The sequence below is a fragment of the Rana temporaria genome, chromosome 6 (assembly GCF_905171775.1).
Source record: "Rana temporaria chromosome 6, aRanTem1.1, whole genome shotgun sequence".
NCBI classification, from domain to species: domain Eukaryota; kingdom Metazoa; phylum Chordata; class Amphibia; order Anura; family Ranidae; genus Rana; species Rana temporaria.
The window spans coordinates 19,026,538-19,049,276 of record NC_053494.1 but is presented as its reverse complement, the minus strand read 5'-3'; the positions used below and the strand labels follow the sequence as shown (position 1 = coordinate 19,049,276).

The 22,739-nt window shown below is 45.5% G+C and overlaps 1 protein-coding gene across 1 annotated transcript in view; it reads left to right on the top strand.

Annotated features, from left to right (window-relative positions):
• CLCN7 (chloride voltage-gated channel 7) overlaps nt 1-20,959 on the top strand; it is a 76,487-nt gene extending 55,528 nt beyond the window's left edge. The window contains exons 15-25 of the mRNA XM_040356386.1: nt 5,026-5,164; nt 5,768-5,861; nt 8,344-8,516; nt 11,302-11,353; nt 13,187-13,314; nt 13,405-13,490; nt 14,703-14,829; nt 16,248-16,307; nt 16,634-16,810; nt 17,754-17,834; nt 19,919-20,959. Of these exons, the coding sequence (XP_040212320.1) occupies nt 5,026-5,164; nt 5,768-5,861; nt 8,344-8,516; nt 11,302-11,353; nt 13,187-13,314; nt 13,405-13,490; nt 14,703-14,829; nt 16,248-16,307; nt 16,634-16,810; nt 17,754-17,834; nt 19,919-20,005 (1,204 nt within the window). The 3' untranslated portion in view covers nt 20,006-20,959. The remainder of the gene's footprint in view (nt 1-5,025; nt 5,165-5,767; nt 5,862-8,343; nt 8,517-11,301; nt 11,354-13,186; nt 13,315-13,404; nt 13,491-14,702; nt 14,830-16,247; nt 16,308-16,633; nt 16,811-17,753; nt 17,835-19,918) is intronic.
• The last annotated feature ends 1,780 nt before the right edge of the window (nt 20,960-22,739 follow it).

Sequence of the window (22,739 nt, the reverse complement as noted above, 5' to 3'; positions counted from 1 at the left end):
TGACCGCAGTTTGTTGCGGTTCACCCTATCCAAGGACCGTCTGGTCCATAGTTCCAAATACTGCGCCACATGGGGGAGTGGAGTCCAATCCCCCGAGCGCGGGTGAGAAATCTCGTCCGGGTTGAATAATGCTTGCCCTTGAGAGTCTACAATGGCGTTTTGTGACATCTCAGCATTGGCGTCATGGTGGATCGCCGTAAGCCCCGCCTCCTCCTCGTCGTCTATGAGTGAGTCAGAGGATTCGGCTTCGTCAGACACTTCAGACTCGTCATCGGATGTATCATATGAGTCTGGTTTAATCCGCCTGGCGGATCTATGCCCTTTGCTTATCTCCTTGGGGCCCAAGGGTCGGATGTGGTCTGAAACGTGCGGGGTGTGGCAGGTCGGATTGGATCCTGCTTGGGGCACATTGTAAACTTCCCCTGCCGGGGAGTCGAATTGCACTGACAAGTGCTTGAGCTTTTGGGCCACTTTGCCTTTAGTCGGGGGGTACCCCGAAGTGGATGGGACTGAGGTTGATCCAGCTGTATTGGCCGACAAAGCAGCTTGAATGGATTTGGCAATCAATTCCTGTATCAGGTTCGTGGATAGTAGATGCGATGCATCCATTTCCACTACCTCATTGCCCGAGCCATTACCCTCTGTAGCCATTATATATAGTATAATTAATCTATGAACTAATAGGAATTTATTTGTCAGGGATAAATCACTGACAAGCAATCTCTAGTGACAGTTAGTGTGGTAAAAGTTAGGGACTGCAGACTGCAGCAGTAAGATCACTGCAGCAGTAAGGTTTGAGTACTGCCCTGTCCGGGTGATAGGATCCCCCAATCTGCCCTGGTACCTGACCGTGGTAGAGGTCTTGGGTCCGAGTATTGCGGCAGTAGAGGGAGAAAAAATATTTTGGGCAGCTAGTCCTCAGCGCGCTCCTGCTCCTTCCGACCGTTGCTCTGAGGTGGACGGAGTTGCAGGGAATCGCGCCTCGCTCCTACGTCCGTAATCTCGCGAGATCACGGCCGTAGTCTCGCGAGATTACGGCCGTTCGCTCTGATAGGACGCCAAATGGAAGGAGGCGTGCCGAGGAGCAGCGTCTCTCGGCCGCGCCCCTCCACAAACCAAAGCCCGCGAATTGCGGTGAGAGGGTGAGGGAGGGAAATGGCGCCTGACAGGGAAAGAGACAAGGACAGTGAGAGATTCTGTGTGATAAAGGAGCTGGACTAACGGCGCCAGCGCGGTAGTCCAGCCAGATATATTTACATAAGACAACTAGCAATACTAATCCATTACACAATATAAAAGATAATGATAATAAAAGATAATGTCAGAATATAACAAACGATGTACTTATCTTATGCCATGAGCAGAAAGAAAGAGGAGGAGGAGACCCAGACAGCCCTTTATATAGAGACTGTGTCAGGGGGGAGGGACCCCAGGGGCTGCTGGGTATTGTAGTCCTATGAAGATTTTTTCTCTGTATTAAAGAAATAAGTGTTTATGGTTTTCTGCTATGAGCATTAAAAAGAAAGTTTAATGCAAGATATGAAGCCTCCTGTCTGATATATAATTGAAAGAGGGGGCTGTATATTCTTTGTTGGTTTTTATTCCTGCCTGTGGCCTTATTCCACAGGGGTAAAAACACCAATGAATACCCTTCTTTGTAAGGCAATGGGGATGTATTGGATCCACACATGCAATGTATATAATGACCCAGAAAAATTATATATATATATATATATATATATATATATATATATATATATATATATATATATATATATATATATATATATATATATATATATATATATATATATATATATATATATATATATATATATATATATATAATATTTTGTTTTGTTTTTTTTGCTTCTACTTTTTGTTTTTACTATTAACCTCCTTCTAAATGGCTTTACCTTCCAGCTGTAATAGGAGGAAGGTCATTAATTTCTTTCTTCCTGAGTGAAATAGTGTGGGTTTTCATTCAGGTCTTTGTTTTGCCAACAATAATTTTTCCCGGCAATTTGTCATTTTGTCTTTTTTGATCATTTGAGAACTTCATGTGCATGAATTGATCTGCTAGAATATGCATAGTGTATCCTGTGATGACAGCATGCGTGGGTGTAAATACCATTCACATTGGTAATATTGACTGCTGTGAAATACAATCTAGATGATGAAATCAGATGTGCGGTTAAATTTGTCTTTCAGCATTAGTTTTGTTAAAGTGGATCTGTACTGTGAAGCTTTGCTCAGAAAAGTGGACTAGTCACGAATATTGCCGGCAGTCACCCTTCAGCTGATTTGTTCCCATTTCCTGCATTCTTCACTGTCTCTACAGGCCAGGCTTTGTTTCATCCATCCTCACTAAGGATGAGCTCCGGCGTGTTCGCATAGAACACGTGCGGAGCCCACCAGGAAGTCGCACCCGCGCTGCGCTAATCACAGCCAGGCAGACATTTCCCGATCTCTGCAGCGGAGCATCAGGAAATGTCTCCCTGGCTGTGATTAGCGCAGCGCGGGTGCCGTCTTCCTGGCGGGCTCCGTACGTGTTCTATGCGAACACGCCGGAGCTCATCCCTAATCCTCACACTTTTAAACACTTGCCGACCAGCAACGTACCTGTACATGGCTAGACTTCAAGAGGCATCATCCCGATCTCATTTTTTAGAGCCAATGGTTGGCGCTCTTTAAAAGCAATCCTAGTGGCTAAACGGCCGCTGAAGTGCTTTCACAAGCAGGAGGAGGGGATTTCCTCAACCCACCCGACCCACCCACCTATTTCTTCAGCTTTATCAGGCTCCACCGGGACATCCGATCGACCAGCTGATCATAGAGACGTCCAAACCGGGAAACTGCTTTGTTCATCTCTGATATAGGGCAGTGGTCATCAAGCCTGTCCTCAGAGCCCACTAACAGGCCAGGTTTGCAAGATAACTGAAGTACATCACAGGTGATATTATTTGCTGCTCAGTGATTGCAGTATTCTAGTCTGCATCTCCCCAAGGTAATACATAAAATCTGGCCTGTTAGTGGGCCCCGAGTAGGGTTGCCAACTCATCCCTTTAAAACAGAACACATATTAATTACACAGGTTCTGTGGCTGATTAAGGAGGTAATTAAACTCACTTGGTGCCTTATTTGCATTAAATTAGCCTCAGAACCTGTGTAATTCATGTGTTCTGTTTTAAAGGGATGAGTTGGCAACCCTAGCCCTGAGGACAGGGTTGATGACCACCGATATAGGGAACTGGTAGCAAGGACCTGGCATCCCTTCCGGTTTACCCGGATGTAAACGGCACCATTTAAAAAAAATGAAAAGCATTTGATCTCACCGATCCTTGTGTGATGAAATGCTTTTAAGGGCAGAGGGGATGGCTTTGGGGTCCTTGTGGACCCCAGATCTCTCCATAAATGGTATCGGTCACATACCTAATGCTGTCACTGTGATGTTTACATTCCCTGTGACGGCAATAAAAGTGGTGACTTATTTTTTACACTATCGCTTTAAAAAAAAAAAAAAAAAAAAAACAATTCAAGTCGCCCCCCCCCCCCCCCCCCCCCTCCAATGCTTACGTGCAAAGACAACCACAAGTGTCTGTCCTTCATAAACAGCGGTTGTGAGTTATCAATGCCAAAGTCAGATCATGACGATAATTCTAGTACAAGGCCTCCGCTGTAATTCTTAAAGCGGGAGGTTCACCCAGAAATATGAATTTTTAACCTTAGATTGAGGCTCATTTGGTGAAGGGGAATCGGCTAGTTTTTTTAAAATCAAAGCTGTACTTACCTTTTTAGAGAGCGATCTTCTCCGCCGCTTCCGGGTATGGGCTGCGGCACTGGGCGTTCCTATTTGATTGACAGGCTTCCGACGGTCGCATCTATCGCGTCACGATTTTCCGAAAGTAGCCGAACGTCGTTGCGCAGGCGCGTATAGAGCCGCACCGACGTTCGGCTTCTTTTGGCTACTCGTGACGCGATGGATGTGACTGTCGGAAGCCTGTCAATCAAATAGGAACGCCCGCTCCCGAAGACCATACCCGGAAACGGCGGAGAACATCGCTCTCTAAAACGGTAAGTACAGCTTCGATTTTAAAAATACTAGCCGATTCCCCTTGACAAAATGAGCCTCAATCTAAGGTTAAAAGTTATTTTTAGGGTGAACTCCCGCTTTAAGTGGTAACCTGTAAAGGCTTTTAAAGCATCGCCTCTGGATAGTAAAATTTACATTTTGTCACTGTTGCACGGGCGTGCGCAGTTTTAAAGCGTAACATGTTTGGTATGTATTTACTTATGTATTATGTTTTTTTTTTTTTCGCATTACAATTCAATAAAGTGTATTTTTTCCCAAAAAAAAATGTTTGAAAAACTGCTGCACAAACAGTGTGTGACAAAAAAAATGCAACACCCTGTTTTATTCTCTAGGGCCTCTGCTTTAAAAAAACAAAAAAACTATATTATAATTGGGTTTTGAAGAAATTTTCTAGCAAAAAAAAAAATGATTGTTACATTGTAAACAAAAAGTGTCAGAAAAGGTCTTGGGGGTCAAGTTCTCTGAACAAAGTCATGTTTAACCCAAACGAAAAATTGCTGTGCTTCTGAAATTGCTGTTTATAGAATTGAGTGCGTCCTAAGCATTTTACTCTGTATTGTGAAATCGTACATTTTAAAATTGGGAATGAGTGGACTTTAAAGGTGCCGGAACACCAAGATCATAAAAAAATAAAAACAAATTGGTGCAGGAGATGACGTCACCAAGGGCTCTTCTTCGCGTAAGGAAAGGAGGAGAGTCCTTGGTGACGTCATCTCCTGCTCACGGCCAGGAGCGGAGACATCCGTGTTTACATGCTGGTTACCAACAGTTTATTTGAATCCTGCTTGTTTTGCAAGACAACACTCGCAAACCGAATCGGGATTAAAAAAAAGAAAATACGCGTATTTTCTCAGGAAGGCGTTACACATTGTTTCTGTATAAAATATGGTGTGGGCTTTGTACTCCATAACTAAACACTCTTCTTTCTTTAGGTATTTACATCGTCGCTGCTATCAGGTGATTGAGGCCATGTTGGTAGCCGCCGTGACGGCCACTGTCGCCTTTGTTTTGATCTATTCTTCCTCTGACTGCCAGCCACTACGGGAGAATTCTGGTGAATACACATTGCAGGTAGACTATCGGCCTCTCATGTATGTTATATGCTGTAGGTGCCCCTCTGTCTTTATCACTCACTGACCTACTGGTCAGAAGGCAGGGCAGTGACACTGAAATTATTTCTGGCTTAGATAATGGTGTCCTGCTAAATGATAGAAGCAGTAAAAGATTTTCCAGATGCACTGACTGTTTGCAATTACTTGGAAGTGGGTCATCTTAAAGGAGTTGTAAAGTCTTGTGGTTTTTCATCTTAATGCATTCTATTCATCAAGGTGAAAAACCTTCAGCTGCTGCCTCAAGTCCTCATTGGATAGCGTGTTAGCGGCAGGAGCCATTGGCTCCCGCTGCTGTCAATCAAATCCAGTGACAGGAGAGCCAGGGGGTGACGCAGAGTCCGGCTGTCTGTGTCAATGGAACGTGCCTGCACGGGTGCCCCCCAAGGAAAGCGTCTCTTTGTGGGGGCACTCGATGCGGAGGAGCGCCACCTGGGGACCCCAGAAAAGGAGGATTGGGGCTGCTCTGTGACAAACCCTTTAGCACAGAGAAGGCAAATATGGAATGTTTGTAAAAGTTTTTTTTATCCCTTTTAGTGAAGTGTTTTTTTTTTTTCCCCTCCAGCTCTTTTGCCCAGATGGCCAATACAATGCTATGGCATCGGCCTTCTTTACCACTCCGGAGAGCAGTGTACGCAGGCTCTTTCATGATCCCGCTGGTGAGTGCTTAGTCTGTGTGCTCCTTATACCTGACAGCTTTCAGATGTTGATAAAGTGAATGTAATCTCATAATTGCAGGTGGGAATTAGAGAAGATCAAGGGGGCAGATTCACAAACAATTGCATGGGCGCAGCATATGTGAGATACGCTACGCCGCTGTAACTTACTGTTCCCAGCTTCGAATCCACAAAGAATTTGCGCCGTAAATTACAGCGGCGTAGTGTATCTCTCGCGGCGTAATGGCGCGCAATTCAAATGCGGCGAGTAGGGGGCGTGTTTCATTTAAATGAAGCGCGTCCCCACGCCGAACGAACTGCGCATGCGCCGTCCCTAAATTTCCCGCCGTGCATTGCGCTAAATGACGTCGCAAGGACGTCATTGTTTTGACGTGGACGTAAATTACGTCCAGCCCGATTCACGGATGACTCACGCAAACAAAATAAAAAATTTCAAATTATATGCGGGAACGACGGCCATACTTAACATTTGCGTACGCCACCATATAGCAGCTTTAACTGTACGCCGTAAAAAGCTGACTAGAGACGACGTAAAAGAATATGACGGCCGCTCGTACGTTCGTGGATCGTCGGAAATAGCTAATTTGCATACTCGACGTGGATTACGACGGGAACGCCACCCAGCGGACGCCGAAGAATTGCATCTAAGATCCGAAGGCGAACGAAGACGTAAGCCTGTCGGATCTAACCCAGATGCCGTCGTATCTTGTTTTGAGGATTCAAAACAAAGATACGACGTGGGAAATTTGAAAGTACGCCGGCGTATCAGTAGATACGCCGGCGTACTCTCTTTGTGGATCTGCCCCTAAGTGTATATTATGAGATGTGTCTGTTTTAGTTTATTTTATTATGTATTTTTTGCCCCATATTTTGTAGAGGATTTGATGGCCTGTGCCTTTCTATGTATAAATTGACTAAGTGAATACGAGAGGTCAATGAGAAACTAAATATGCATATGGTTAGTAGAAGCGATGTAATGGGCTGCCTGTACCTCTTTTGATTATAAATAATAATAAAAAAAAAAATGTATGTGTGTGTATGTATATATATGTATGTGTGTGTGTGTGTGTGTGTGTGTGTATGTGTGTATATATATATATATATATATATATATATATATATATATATATATATATATATATATATATATATATATATATATATATATATATATATATATATATATATATATATATATATATATATATATAGTAATCTCATGAATGCACATGTGTATATAAATAGGTATTTTCCATTCTACATAGAAATGTTAGTGTTACTATACCCAGAACTCTACATTCACTATATCTGGTCTCCCACAGTATATAGAACACGGAAATGCAATTATTTTATTTTTAACTATAAACTGCTAAATACCCTTTCTCCTCAATGGTATATAGCAGTCTTGTGACTTCTATCCGTGTCCAGTCAAGCACTGGTTAAAACTTGTAGGAGTTTTCTTTCATCTCTGACTGTCCTATGAGGCTGCATGACCCCTGACCCTCTGTCTGTGCTGATTGGCCATGTGCTGATCACATGCACCCTCCCAAAAGAATAAAAAAAAAAAAGCAGTACACACTAAACTGAGCATGTGCAAGAGCGCCCCCAAGGCTCTGTTCTATCAGGAGATGGATGGGGTCAGAGAAGACGGGATCAAACAGCCTTTTTACACAATGAATGAATGACTTGTATAGCGCTACACATGCGGACTGAATCGCCTCTAGGCGCTTTTTGCAGCCAGTGTCTTCCTGGCTGGTGCGGTCATTTACCCCGTAGGATCTTGACACGCTTGGGACACAGTCATACACACATATATACTGGGCCAATTTGACCAGGATCCAATTACCTACCAGCATGTCTTTGGAATGTTAAGGATTAACCCCTTAGGTTCCTCAGTGAGTATAACAAATGTGCTTTACTGCATATACAGACTGATATTACTGTTGTGGGTTTAGTAACACTTTGAAACCCAATCCTGAGGCTGCATTCACACCTAGGCGACAAAACGCCTGAAGCGCGACGCTCAATATGCTGGAGGGGCGAATTTCCATTGCTGTCTATGAGATGGTTCACATCTCACGCCGAAACGCCGTACGCCTGCCGCCTGAAAACAAGTCCCGGACCCTTTTTTTCAGGCGGCATTGGCGTTCGGCCATACAAAGCAATGGAAACAATTTGTGAGAAATAAAAGTTAAACAAATCGCGGCAAAATATGCTGCGTATGCGGCGTTACAGTGTGAATGCAGCCTAAAGCTGACCTGGAAAAAGCATGCTTCCGGACAGATCTGGAAATGACAGCTTCCTGTCTTCAAAGGTTTCCTTTTTTTTAAAGGAATATTCAATGACTGATTTCTGAAGAAGTTTATAGCTGGGCTGAAGGGCAAGTTTTTGTTTGTCCAGAGTTATCCTTTAATAAATTGTACATATTCCCCCCCCCCCCCCCCCCCCCCCCCCCCCCCTGCAGGTTCTTTTAACCCCCAGACGCTGGGCCTGTTTACGTTGCTGTATTTCTTCCTGGCCTGTTGGACGTACGGCTTGACCGTGTCTGCAGGCGTCTTTATCCCGTCTCTCCTCCTCGGAGCTGCGTGGGGTCGACTGTTTGGAATCCTGCTGACCAATTTTTCTACTGAAACTATCGTAAGTTTTTATTTTATTTTATAATTTCTGTTGGGCGCACCTTCACTTCACCTTTTGACATTTGGCGCTTTTAAAGCGGAGGTTCGGCCAAACTTTTTTTTTTTTTTTTTTTTAAAAAGCCTGCAGCTACAAATACTGCTGACTTTTAAAGAAAATGGACACTTACCTGTCGAGTGCACCCGCGATGTCAGCAGCCGAGGCTGAGCAATCGCTTGGTCCTCGCCTGCTTCTGCCGCCATCCTCTGTGAGGGAATCAGGAAGGGAAGCCTTGCGGGTTCACTGCCTGACTCCCTACTGCACATGCGCGAGGATCGCGGCGCGCCATCACTGGTCTCCGCTCTCTCCTGGGAACCGTGGGGGGGGGGGTGACGTGCCAGTCTGGATTCCCCGTGGGGATCTGAACCCGGAAGTGGGTGCAAATACCTGTCTCAGACAGTTATCTGCACCCCCCTCCCCCCTGAAAGGTGTAAAATGTGACACCGGAGGGGGGGAGGGATCCAAAAAGCGGAGGTTCACTTTTTGTGTGAACCTCCGCTTTAAGTAACATACAGTAAAACCTTGGATTGCGAGCATAATTCGTTCCGGAAACATGCTTGTAATCCAAAGCACTTGTATATCAAAGCAAATTTTCCCATAAGAAATAATGGAAACTCAAATGATTTGTTCCATAACCATGTATTCATAGGTCCTTTAGTTTATAGTCCATATAAAAAGATTACAGCAATGTGATAGGTTGTGTAACCCTAAAATGTCCATCCACAAATGGAAGCCTCCACAAGGGGATTAGAAGCAAAACCCAGCAGGAGCTCCAGAGTATAAAAGAGAAGAGAGGCGCCTCTAAGTGTAGCAATATGGTTACATTTAATGAAGGTACAACATTTAGAATCCCCTTTCCATGGATTACAGTAAAACCTTGGTTTGAGAGTAACTTGGTTTGAGAGCGTTTTGCAAGACAAACAAAATGTTTTAATAAATTTTGCCTTGATATACAAGCGATGTCTTGATATAAGAGTAGCGTCATGTCACAACTGACTATAAAAAAGAAGAGGAGCCTCTTGTGTAGCAATATGGTTACATTTAATGAAGGTACAACATTTATCTACACTTAGAGGCGCTTCTCTTCTCATACCCTGTAAAAATGCTTTGATATACAAGTGCTTTGGATTACAAGCATGTTTCTGGAACGAATTATGCTTGCAAACCAAGGTTTTACTGTAAATTGTATGAGTTGCTCTAGGTCAGTGATGGTAAACATTGGCACCACAGATGTTTTGGAACTTAATTTCCCATAATGCTCAACAACACTGCAGTGTGCTAGAGCATCATGGGAAATGTAGTTCCAAAACATCTGGGGTGCCAAGGTTCGCCATCACTGCTCTAGAATCTTCAGAGGTCATTGTCCATGGCATACTGGAAATCATTTAGGTCTATGATGAGTAGTAACCAGTGGGCTAGATTCAGATAGGTGAGCTGATCTTTAGATCCGCGTAACCTATCTGATTTACGTTACGCCGCCGCAAGTTTATGAGGCAAGTGCTTTATTCAGAAAGCACTTGCCTGTAAACTTGCGGCGGCGTATCGTAAATCCCCCGGCGGAATTCAAATTCCGCGGGTAGGGGGCGTGTAAAATTAAAATCGGACGCATCCCCGCGCCGAACGAACTGCACATGCGCCGTCCGTAAAATTTCCCAGCGTGCATTGCTCTAAATGACGTCGCTAGGATGTCATTGGTTTCGACGTGAACGTAAATTACGTCCATCCGTATTCGCGAACGACTTAAGCAAACGACGTAAAAAAAAATCAAAACTCGTCGCGGGAACGACGGCCATACTTAACATTAGCTACGCCGCATATAGCAGGGGTAACTATATGCCGGAAAAAGCCGACCGCAAACAACATAAAAAAAAAGCGCCGGACGGTCGTTCGTTTCTTAATCGGCGTAACTCCTCATTTGCATATTCCTCGCGTATACAAACGGAAGCGCCACCTAGCGGCCAGCGTGAGATTGCAGCCTAAGATCCGACGGTGTAAGTCACTTACACCTGTCGGATCTCAGGGATATCTATGCGGAACCTGATTCTATGAATCGGGCGCATAGATACGACGGCCGGACTCAGAGATACGACGGCGTATCAGGAGATACGCCGTTGTATCTTCTTTCTGAATCCGGGCCAGTATGCTTATTACTGCTTTTGTAATACCTCCCTCTGGTGGTCGGATAAGGGAATGACCTTTTCAAAACTGTTGATAAACTTTTATTCCAAGAAATCAGCAGCCAGGGTGAGGGATCTGCAGTGTACCCGATGTCTGTCTATTCCTACATGGGTTTGTGGTTGGTGGGAGAACTCCTTGGTCATTGCTTATGCTCCTGTAATATAAGAGGATGTCAGTGGGGTCGGAGGAGGCAAGTAAAGCCTGTCTGCTCCTTCCGTGGTAACGGCAAGCAGCGTGCTGTAGCAATGTTGGCGATCCCTAAACAGAACTGCAAGGGGGCATTGTGCATACTGCAAGGGGGCATTGTGCATACTCCTCCTCCTCTGATATTTAACAGGATTGCATGTGCAGAGCAGACCAGGAAATGGACCCTTTTGTTTCTTACAACCAGTTTATTATTTCCCAATGTTATTTCCATATTCTATTCTCTATGCTAGGATCAAGCAGCGGGCTACAAGCAAGAGCTCAAATTTAAAACTCCACAGGAAAACTATGGCAGTTTTTCAACAGCCTGAATTTTCTGTAGTACGGAAATGTCATAATCCTCCTTTTTTTTTTTTGTCTCCTGTAGGCATGGGCCGATCCTGGGAAGTATGCTCTGATGGGAGCAGCAGCACAGCTAGGTGAGCATGTTCATTTAAGGTCATGACTTACACATTTTACAGCAACAACTAAAAATGTGCTCCCTCAGCGGTCAGCGAAATCCTGTGATCCTAGCTGTTTGTGTCTATAGACGCAGACAGCCCGGCTCAGGATCGAGGCCGCAGGTGTGCCACCATAGGAAGCAGCTTCCTATGGTGGCACATGAGAAGAGCAGAAACCAAAAGCTCCGGCAGGGGATCTGAGAAAAGGAGGATCGGGGGCCACCATGTGTAATACTATTGCATGGAGCAAGTAAGTATAACATGTTGTTGTTTTTTTATTTTATATATAAAAAAAAAAATAGTTCACTAAACCCAAAAGAATAATACAATACATGATGCAATATATAAAAATAATAAAAAATAAAATTATAAATTGTTGTGCAAAACAGATGGAAAATAAAAACTTCAGTGATGAACGTGAATTCCAATGTCTCCAAATTCTGTGACACACTCTGGAGAGTGCAGGTGATAAAAAGAATAAGAATAGTCACCACCACCTCTGTGTGCAATGCCTGCTCACCTCAAACAAAGACCCTCTTGGGTCTAGTCATGTTGTGTTTTTTTTGTTTTAATAATCCAGAAAATCAGCCAAAAACAAGGAACGACATACTTTAGATGTTTGATTCAGGATCCAGCAAACTCTTTCCCATATATTGGGATCAAAATCTCCAAGTATAATAATCAGATCCTTAATATTTCATTTCCATATGTTGCATGTGTGTATGTATGTCTATATATATATATATATATATATATATATATATATATATATATATATATATATATATATATATATCTCTCTTTTTTTACTTCATATCAACATCCCATATCGGTGCCTAAGAAAAGTTATCTTGTACATTATTTTTTATTTTAAATATTTTATGAATATGTGTTCAAAATTGTCACTACTTTTTTTTGTTTATAGCGCCAAAATAAACATTGGCGATCAAATACCACCAAAAGAAAGCTCTATTGGGGGGGTTTGACATAAGTTTTATTTGGGTACTGCGTCGCACGACCGTGCAATTGTCAATTAAAGTAAAGCCCCTTGCACACTGGGGCGTTTTTCATGCGGTACAGCGCTAAAAATAGCGCTGCTATACCGCATGAAAAATCATGCCCTGCAGTGTTGAATGTGAAAGCCCAAAGGCTTTCACATTGAAGCGGTGCACTAGCAGGAGTGCACCAAAAGTCCTGCTAGCCGCATCTTTACCGCGGTATAGGAGCGTTGTGTTCACCGCTCCTATACCGCGCCTTCCCATTGAAATCAATGGGAAAGCGCGGTAATACCGCCCGCAACGCGGGCGGTATTAACCCTTTTTCGGCCGCTAGCGGGGGTTAAAACCTCACTGTTAAAACCTCACCGCTAGCGCCCGAATATCGCGGTAAATACGACAAATAGCGTGGCTATACCGTCACCGCGGCTCCACGCTGCAATGTGAAAGCAGCCTAACGCAGTGCCCCATCGCAAAAAAATGGCCTAGTCATGAAGGGGTTGAATCTTTGAGGTTAAAAGAAAAATGCATGCATTTACAAATGCTTTGAATTCTGGTATTTGCAAAAAATAAATAAAAAATGCATTTAATGTTATATTGAATACAGCGTTGCATTTGAGTTTTTATTTTGTATGCATCTGCATTTAAAATTTAGCACTGCCAATCTTTTCTGAAGCATTGGGTGGGGCAGAAGAATATGTTAAGATTTAATATTGGAGGTTATGGTGTGTGTATGTATTGATTGTGTAAATGTAATTATTTATTTTTTTGGTGGTCATGTTCTAGTCTAATTTCCATGCCCTCTTGTCCTCCACAGGTGGCATAGTACGTATGACACTGAGCTTAACAGTCATCATGGTTGAAGCCACCGGAAATGTCACCTACGGTTTTCCTATCATGCTTGTTCTCATAACAGCAAAAATAGTTGGAGATTTTTTTGTTGAGGTGAGGATTAGATCCGATACTACTTTTTTTGTTTTACTTGACGTCCATGTGAGATATTGGTGACCCCCCTTGTGTTGTCCTGTCTCTCAGGGTCTGTATGATCTCCACATCAAGCTGCAGAGTGTCCCATTCTTACACTGGGAAGCTCCAAGCACTTCTCATTCTCTCACTGCCAGGTATGTACAGAGATCCTGGGGAATAAGACAGACATGGGATGATTGGGGGAGGTTTCTTTTACAGAGTCTTGTATGGCAGAAATCACATAGATAATTACCACTTCAAAGGTGTTTCACTGTTTTTTGTGTTGGGGGGGGGGGGGGGGGGGCGTGGTTGTTATGGGAGCATAAAGAAACACCCACAATACCTGTAATCTAAAATGGCGCAGGTAAAAATGTTGCTTGACAGTTTTATAATAGACACACTACCCCTTCCATCAGTGGCGGGCAGTGGAATTTTTGTGTGTGTGTGTGGGGGGGGTCAGTCAGTTGGTAGCACTAATAATTTTACTTTACATCCCCTTTAAGACCATCTAATATATCACACTATAAAAGCGTAATACTATGTAACATGAAGTAAGTTGGGGGGGGGGGGGGGGGGAGCACACTTTTTCTAGAGTTTTGAGGCCGGTTTTTTTTATCTCATCAGAGATATAATTCGCAGAAAACTGTTTCTGTTCTGGTGATTTGTGGTTTGGCTTTCAGAATATTTGACTTTCTCTCGGCTGTATCTGATGATGTACTGCTGATTCTGCCCAATTGGAAACGCTGAGGTTTAGCAAGCTTGAAATTTTCCTTAACAAATAATAGAATGGGGCTTTGTACAGTGTGGATGTTAAGGGAATCTGCATAGTCATCTTCCTGTTGAAATTGATTTCCACTTAAAGTAATATATATATAAAGGTGTGTGTGTGTGTGTGTGTGTGTGTGTGTGTGTGTGTGTGTGTGTGTGTGTGTGTGTTTTTTTTTTTTTTATATGCATCTTCCGCTCATCCCACAGTTTTTCTTGTACTCACATGTCCTTATTTCGTAGGCCCCCGCAATGTCTTTCTGCCGCAAAACATAACTTATACAAATATTCTCTGGAGGCTTCCATCTTGCTTGTGGGCGCTCTGAAGCCCACAAGCAAATCCTTCAGGGATGCGGTGAATGCTGATGTCCCAGCATTCACCGCTCTATCCCGCGCATGTGCAGTGTTGACGGCGAGCAGCATAGGTACATGGGCAAAAACGGAGACTTCCCAGTTGAGCATCATGGGAAATGTAGTTCCAAAACATCTGGGATGCCAAGGTTCCCCATCACTGCTTTCGGCTGTCAGCACAGATTACTTCCTGTTTTGTATCGCTATGTTTATTCATTTCTTCTTTTCTTTCTTTTTTTTTTTTTTTTTAGGGAGATAATGAGCACACCGGTCACCTGTCTGCGACGGAGAGAGAAAGTGGGCATCATTGTGGACATCCTGAGCGACACTACATCAAACCACAATGGATTCCCAGTTGTAGAAAATGATTCAGGACCGGTGAGGACAGACCACTGTGTGGTGATCTTTTTATTTTTTTTAAATCAAGAAGAAGGTTTGAGTGTAACAAAGTCATCCAGAGCACACAATTCTAGCAAAGAGCGTGACGTGATACAATGAGCATATACAAGGGAGTAACGCAATAATAATAGTCCTGGCAAAATATAGCATACCGAAAATCTGGTGTACACCGCTTCTACAGCGCCTCAAAGATGCGGCTAGCAGGACTTTTTTTAACGTCCTGCAAGCGCAACGCTCCCGTGTGAAAGCCCTCTGGGGTTTGCAGGCGCTTTTTGGAGCGCTGTAGCGCCTCAGTGTGAAAGCAGCCTATTGGCGGCGATCTGCTGCTTTTTTTCTATGGCGGACACATCGGACACTTTTAACACATTTTTAGGACCATTGCCATACAGCGATCAGTGCTATTAAAAATGCACTGATTACTGTAAAAATTTCACTGGCAGGGAAGGGGCTAAGTTAACTGTGTTCCCTAGTGTGTGTTCTAATTGTGGTGGGAGAGGACTCACTATAGAAGATGACAGATCATGAGTTCCTAATAGATGGGAACCACGATTTGCATCTTCTCGCAGAACAGAGATGTGTAGGTTTATATATATACACACACGCGCACGCGCGCGCGTGTCCCTGTTCTTTCTCCCTTGCCTGCGATTGGCTGTCACAAGCATTGTCACCCCCGCAGTGGAGCGGGGGGCGCTCGCCTGCTATTCTGCTTGGAGCCGATGTACAGCTACGACGGCTGGCGGGGGGGATGCCGAGCTGCTGCAGTATACTGACGGCGGCAAGTGGTTAAAATGCATTAAGTTCGGGAGGTGGAACCTAGCCTGCAACTCCTGAAAAGGAAAGGGGGCACCCGCCTGAAATATATGATGTAAATGTTTGAGGCCTTTCACTCGCCACCTAGGTGCAGGCTGAAGTTTGGCCAGTTCAGGGATGGCTTAATTGTGCCAAATGGGAGCATAGCTAGTAAAGCCCTGAACCCTTTCTAGCTGTTTTAACTTTATTTTGGACCTGATGCATCAATACATAAGTAGGATGGAGCTTATTGGATTCACGGAAACTAGAGGATTCCAACCCACCCAGTATTTCCCGGGATTTAGTGAAAAACAGGGCTATGGCAAGAGTGGAATCCTTGCAGGAGGAAGAGCCTGGCACGTTGGTCTGCAGGCCAGTGCGGAGGTGCTGTAGCTGGACGGCCAGGTAGTAAAGCCACAAGTTAAGTAGTGCAATGCCTCCATTGTCTTTGGGTCTCTGTAACTTCTACAGGCTCTGGAAGTCTCCTGGGGCATAATTTATACTCTGTATTATGTGTGGCCCTTTTAATGGGGTCAGGTGCTGCAATATGGTTTTCCTTTGCTTACAGTCTTTGCCTCTTCTTCCCTTTTTCTTTTTTTTTTTTACAGCCACCACGATTGTGTGGTCTGATCCTGAGATCCCAGCTGATCGTTCTTCTCAAACATAAGGTATGCTGCAAGCCCCTCTGTTACATCACACTGGATTGCCTAAAGTGGGCGCCTTTCTGGCAAGCAGAACATTATTACTGTTAGTAGCCACCAGCATGTAATAACTGACAGGCTGGTTGTACCCAAGTCAATTGATGAATCAACATTGGTACAATCAGCCTGTCATAGGTGGATCGATTGCACAGGACTGTCAAACTTGCACACTTTACACTGGGGCCGTGTTTTTTTTTAAATATAATTTTACCTGGTTATATCTTACTGCAATGTGTGCTTTTGTGGTGTGTTTTTCCTCCCTAAATGAGGTTACTCTATCCCCTTCTCTGTAGGTGTTTGTAGAAAGAGAGAGCATGAGCCCAAGTCTAAGGAGCTTAAAGCTGAAGGACTTTAGAGATGCCTACCCTCGCTTCCCACCGATCCAATCTATACATGTGTCGCAGGACGAGCGGGATTGCCTGATGGATCTCTCGGAGTTCATGAACCCCACACCTTACACTGTGCCCCAGGTAGGTCCATTTAATCTGCTATTTTATTTGTGTGTACACATTTTATTCTCCCCCTGAACCCCAAGGTGGGGTGATGATGGTCAGGCTTTCTTGTGTAGCGTTTGCTACGGGCGTTTCGTCGCTTTAATCAATATAACTTTTCATCCAGGCAGAAGATTAAAAAAATCTACCAACATAGCAATAAGTGATGAAAAGATGATCATTTTTCCTATTGACTAAAATAAAAAACGTCGAAGTACAAAAACGTCGGACGACGCTGTATGCAAACGCGCAAATAAGCATGAATACGCGCGACAAAACGCCGGAAAAAAACGACCGAACAACCAACGCTCAGGTGTGAATGCAGCCATAAGAGCCGGTTCACACTGGGGCGTCACAACTTCGGGGGCGACTCGGCAAGGCGTCCTGAAGATGAATTCAGAGGCGACTTGCAAAATGACTTATGTATAGAAGTCAATGCAAGTCGCCCCCGAAGTCGTACAAGAACCTTTTTCTAAGTCGGAGCGACTTGCGTCGCTCCTATTGGAACGGTTCTATTGAATAGAATGGGACGCGACTTGTTAGGCGGCTGAGTCGCCTGACGAATCGCCCATGTGAATAGGCTCTAAGGAATGTACCATTGTTCAATCACAATGGGCCTTCCTCTACATGAGTAGTGATGGCGTCCATAAAGGCAGGACACCATCTTCGGGCTTTCCTATGATCACCGTAGCTAGACAGAAGTGGAAATTCTGGTACCGAGATCTTGTTACTGGAGAGCCTGACCAAATAAAATGTATTCATTAGGCCAGTGTCCACACAAACCTGAAATATCAATGTGTGCCTGGGAGCTTATTGCAAAATCTAGTAAAACACAGATACTACATGTATTGCCCACAACAATCGATGATATTAATGCAAATCAATGTATGTGTTCTAATCACTGTGTGTATGTAATTCACAGGAAGCATCATTACCGCGCGTGTTCAAGCTGTTCCGTGCGCTCGGACTGCGGCATCTGGTTGTGGTAGACAGTCATAATAGAGTAAGCGCACCATTTATTTGTTCATATTCTAACACATTTTCTAGAAAATATTGCAGGTGAGGTTTCTGGAAATGAGAAGAGCGGATGACATTGCAGTTGGTGGCATGCAGGTTGTCCCTAGTGACAGGATCACTAGTATGGCATGCAGGTTGCCGCCATTGACATGATCACTAGTATGGCATGCAGGTTGTCACCATTGACAGGATCACTAGTATGACATGCAGGTTGCCACCATTGACAGGATCACTAGTATGACATGCAGGTTGCCGCCATTGACGGGATCACTAGTATGGCATGCAGGTTGTCACCATTGACAGGATCACTAGTATGACATGCAGGTTGCCGCCATTGACGGGATCACTAGTATGACCTGCAGGTTGCCGCCATTGACGGGATCACTAGTATGACCTGCAGGTTGCTGCCAGTGACAGGATCACTAGTATGGCCTTGCAGGTTGCCGCCAGTGACGGGATCACTAGTATGACCTGCAGGTTGCCGCCATTGACGGGATCACTAGTATGACCTGCAGGTTGCCGCCAGTGACAGGATCACTAGTATGGCCTTGCAGGTTGCCGCCATTGACGGGATCACTAGTATGACCTGCAGGTTGCCGCCATTGACGGGATCACTAGTATGACCTGCAGGTTGCCGCCAGTGACGGGATCACTAGTATGACCTGCAGGTTGCCGCCATTGACGGGATCACTAGTATGACCTGCAGGTTGCCGCCAGTGACGAGATCACTAGTATGACCTGCAGGTTGCCGCCATTGACGGGATCACTAGTATGACCTGCAGGTTGCCGCCAGTGACAGGATCACTAGTATGGCCTTGCAGGTTGCCGCCAGTGACGGGATCACTAGTATGACCTGCAGGTTGCCGCCATTGACGGGATCACTAGTATGACCTGCAGGTTGCCGCCAGTGACAGGATCACTAGTATGGCCTTGCAGGTTGCCGCCATTGACGGGATCACTAGTATGACCTGCAGGTTGCCGCCATTGACGGGATCACTAGTATGACCTGCAGGTTGCCGCCAGTGACAGGATCACTAGTATGGCCTTGCAGGTTGCCGCCAGTGACGGGATCACTAGTATGACCTGCAGGTTGCCGCCATTGACGGGATCACTAGTATGACCTGCAGGTTGCCGCCAGTGACAGGATCACTAGTATGGCCTTGCAGGTTGCCGCCATTGACGGGATCACTAGTATGACCTGCAGGTTGCCGCCATTGACGGGATCACTAGTATGACCTGCAGGTTGCCGCCAGTGACGGGATCACTAGTATGACCTGCAGGTTGCCGCCATTGACGGGATCACTAGTATGACCTGCAGGTTGCCGCCAGTGACGAGATCACTAGTATGACCTGCAGGTTGCCGCCATTGACGGGATCACTAGTATGACCTGCAGGTTGCCGCCATTGACGGGATCACTAGTATGACCTGCAGGTTGCCGCCAGTGACGGGATCACTAGTATGACATGCAGGTTGCCGCCATTGACGGGATCACTAGTATGACCTGCAGGTTGCCGCCATTGACGGGATCACTAGTATGGCATGCAGGTTGCTGCCAGTGACGGGATCACTAGTATGACCTCCAGGTTGCCGCCAGTGACGGGATCACTAGTATGGCATGCAGGTTGCCGCCATTGACGGGATCACTAGTATGGCATGCAGGTTGCTGCCAGTGACGGGATCACTAGTATGACCTCCAGGTTGCCGCCAGTGACAGGATCACTAGTATGGCATGCAGGTTGCCGCCATTGACGGGATCACTAGTATGACCTCCAGGTTGCCACCATTGACGGGATCACTAGTATGACCTGCAGGTTGCCGCCATTGACGGGATCTCTAGTATGGCCTGCAGGTTGCTGCCAGTGACAGGATCACTAGTATGACATAAGTCTAAATACAAAAATGTTTTTTCAAATTGCTTGTTTTTTCTGAGTTCCAACAATATTCCTTAGGTATCTTTCTGGTTATTAACTATCTATAAACAGTACATTTTACTACTTAAGGATTTTTTTTATTTTTTTTTTCCCAACCAGAACTGCCTAACTCATTCTCTCCTTTCTCTAACCATGCAGGTTGTTGGTTTGGTCACTAGGAAAGATCTCGCTCGTTATCGGATTGGCAAAAACGGCCTTGAAGAGCTATGCCTAGCACAGACGTGATCATGTCTTTCCCTAGTTCTAACCACTTCCACCTTCTTTCCTCGGAACAGACGTTACCGGTTCTGTGAACTTGTAGCACTGCCAGACTTGAAGCCGCCTCCTGAAGGACATTGAAACTCGTGTGGCCAAGGCATACATGACAAGACCTTTTATTGTCAGAGCCCCTTCTTGGTTTACACTTCTTCTGACATCAAAGGGCTTAACTGTTAGGATAATTACATTTTGGCGCAGGGACTACCGCCTGGCTTTGTGTGTACAGATCTGCTGCCGTTAGAAAATTCAGATCTAGTGCAGGCTGTCTGTGTCTGAATATTCAAACATGTTGCAGGACCGCATTTCGCTTGCGCTGGAATTTTTTAGATCTAGAACGCTGTCCTACAGTGTTCAAATAATCATGTCCTGGTGCTGGATCACTTGAATCCATTGTTACAGATATATTACATTTAAATTTGCAGATTTTTTTTTTTTTTTTTAAAGGGCCCCTGCTCCTTGCCTGTTTGAGGGAGGCAGCCACTTTGTGACCTGGATTATTTTCCAATTTAGAGGGACCAAGAGACCTCGGAGGGGGGTTCAGACATGACGGCATAGCCTTCTGGCGCTGGTCTCCTGGCTCCGCCTCTAATCTCCAGGTGGGCAAAAATGAGTTGTTGGAACAGGTCTTCTAACCTGTGTGATTCCTCTTCCTCTTGAGAGAGGTCAGTCTTGCCCATAAGCATTGAAATGTCACCTGATCAGACCAAAAAGGACGAATAACTCCTCCTGTCTATGCGAAGGCCCAAGAAACGGCAGACACTCGGGCTTGAGGCACCTTGGTTATAAATGCACAAGATGGCTGCTTCTCTGAACCCAACAGGTGCCCTTTATTTACAGCAGGGGGTCTCAAATTGGTGGCGCTCCAGCTGTTGTGAAACTACAAGTCCCATGAGGCATTGCAAGACTGAGGTCGCGTACACACGTTCGGACAAAACCGATGAGAATGGACCGAGGTTCAGTTTCATCGGTCCAAACCGACGGTGTGTATAGCCAGGGCCGTTTGAAGAAATTTGGGGGCCGCACAGGGGCCCCAGCAGGGAGGGCCCTTGCTGCATCGCTGCGTCCTCCTGCAGTCCGGTCGGCCGTGTAACATTACCGCGCAGAACAGGAGATTCAGTTTGCTGTTCCCGGGGCCGGACTGAAAGGAAGTGAACACTCAGTGTGTGCACTTCCTGTCAGTCCGGCCGGGAACAGGAACCTGATTTCCTGTATCGCGTGGTTATGGTACACGGCCAACCGGACTGCAGGAGGACGCAGCGGTGCGGCAAGGGCCTTCCCTGCTGGGGCCCCTGGCCAGCTCGGGGCCCCAGGCAAATTCTTGCTTTGCCTGTCGGGTTCTGATGGGCCTGTGTATAGCCCATTGGTCTGTTTTCCTTCGGTCCAAAATTTTAAAACATGCTTCAAAACCGAACCGATGGACCGCTGCCCGATCGGTCCAAACCGATGGTTGGTACAGAAAGCATCGGTTCAAAACCCGCGCATGCTCAGAATCAAGTCGACGCATGCTTGGAAGCATTGAACTTCGTTTTATTCAGCACGTCGTGTGTTTTACGTCACCGCGTTCTGACCCGATCGGTTTTTGGAACGATGGTGTGTACGCACATCGGGCCACTTCAGCGGTGAACCGATGGAAATGGCCCGTCGGACCATTCTCATCGGTTTGGAACGACCGTGTGTACGCGGCCTGTCCGTTACAAGCATGACTCCCACAGGCAGAGGCATGATGGGACTTGTAGTTTCGCAACAGCTGGAGGGCCGCCAGTGTGAAACCCCTGATTTACAGGCTATTGTCATACAGATCATGATTTGCATCTTTTAAAAGTGGCACTGTCCCCTTGCTTATTCAGGGCAAAGTAGTATTGTAACCCCACCACCACCACTTTATACTCTTCTATCCAGTGACACCCCCCATAGCTCCTTCTACTGGGGTCATCACTGCAAAATACTTGGCGCTTGCAACGGGTATGATGTAGTATGTGACCTCCTTGCGTTATGCAGTGCTTGTGCCTAGCAGCCAAACTCAGGAGTAAGGATGAGCTCTGGCGTGTTCGTATGCTACACGTGCAGAGCCCGCCAGGAAGTGTGCACGGCGCTGCGCTAATCACAGCCAGGGAGACATTGTCCCAATGCTCGGCTGCAGAGATCGGGAAATGTCTCCCTGGCTGTGATTAGCGCAGTGCCGTGCACACTTCCTGGCGGGCTCTGCACGTGTAGCATACGAACACGCCAGAGCTCATCCTTACTCAGGAGTGAAGTCACTGCCCTCTGAGAGCTCTGCCAGCAGCCAGCGCTGGGTATTTTGGTAGCGGCTGCGGAAAAGGAGTGCCGGAAAGGTGTGTAGAAGATGGTCAGGGCTGGGCTTTCCATAAACATCGTCACTTTGCCAAGAACAGGTAAGTTGACAATGGGGGGTTATTTACAAAAGGCAAATCCACTTTGCACTACAAGTGTAAAGTGCACTTGAAGTTGCACTGAAAGTGCACTTGGAAATGCAGTCGCTGTTAATCTGAGGGATAGATCTGAAATGAGGGGAAGCTCTGCTGATTTTATTATCCAATCATGTGAAAGCTAAATGCTGTTTTTTATTTTCTTTGCATGTGCCCCCTCGGATCTACAGCGACTGCACTTCCAAGTGCAACACTTTTACACCTAGATTCAGGTACGGCGGTGCATCTTTCCGGCGGCGTAGCGTATCGTATTT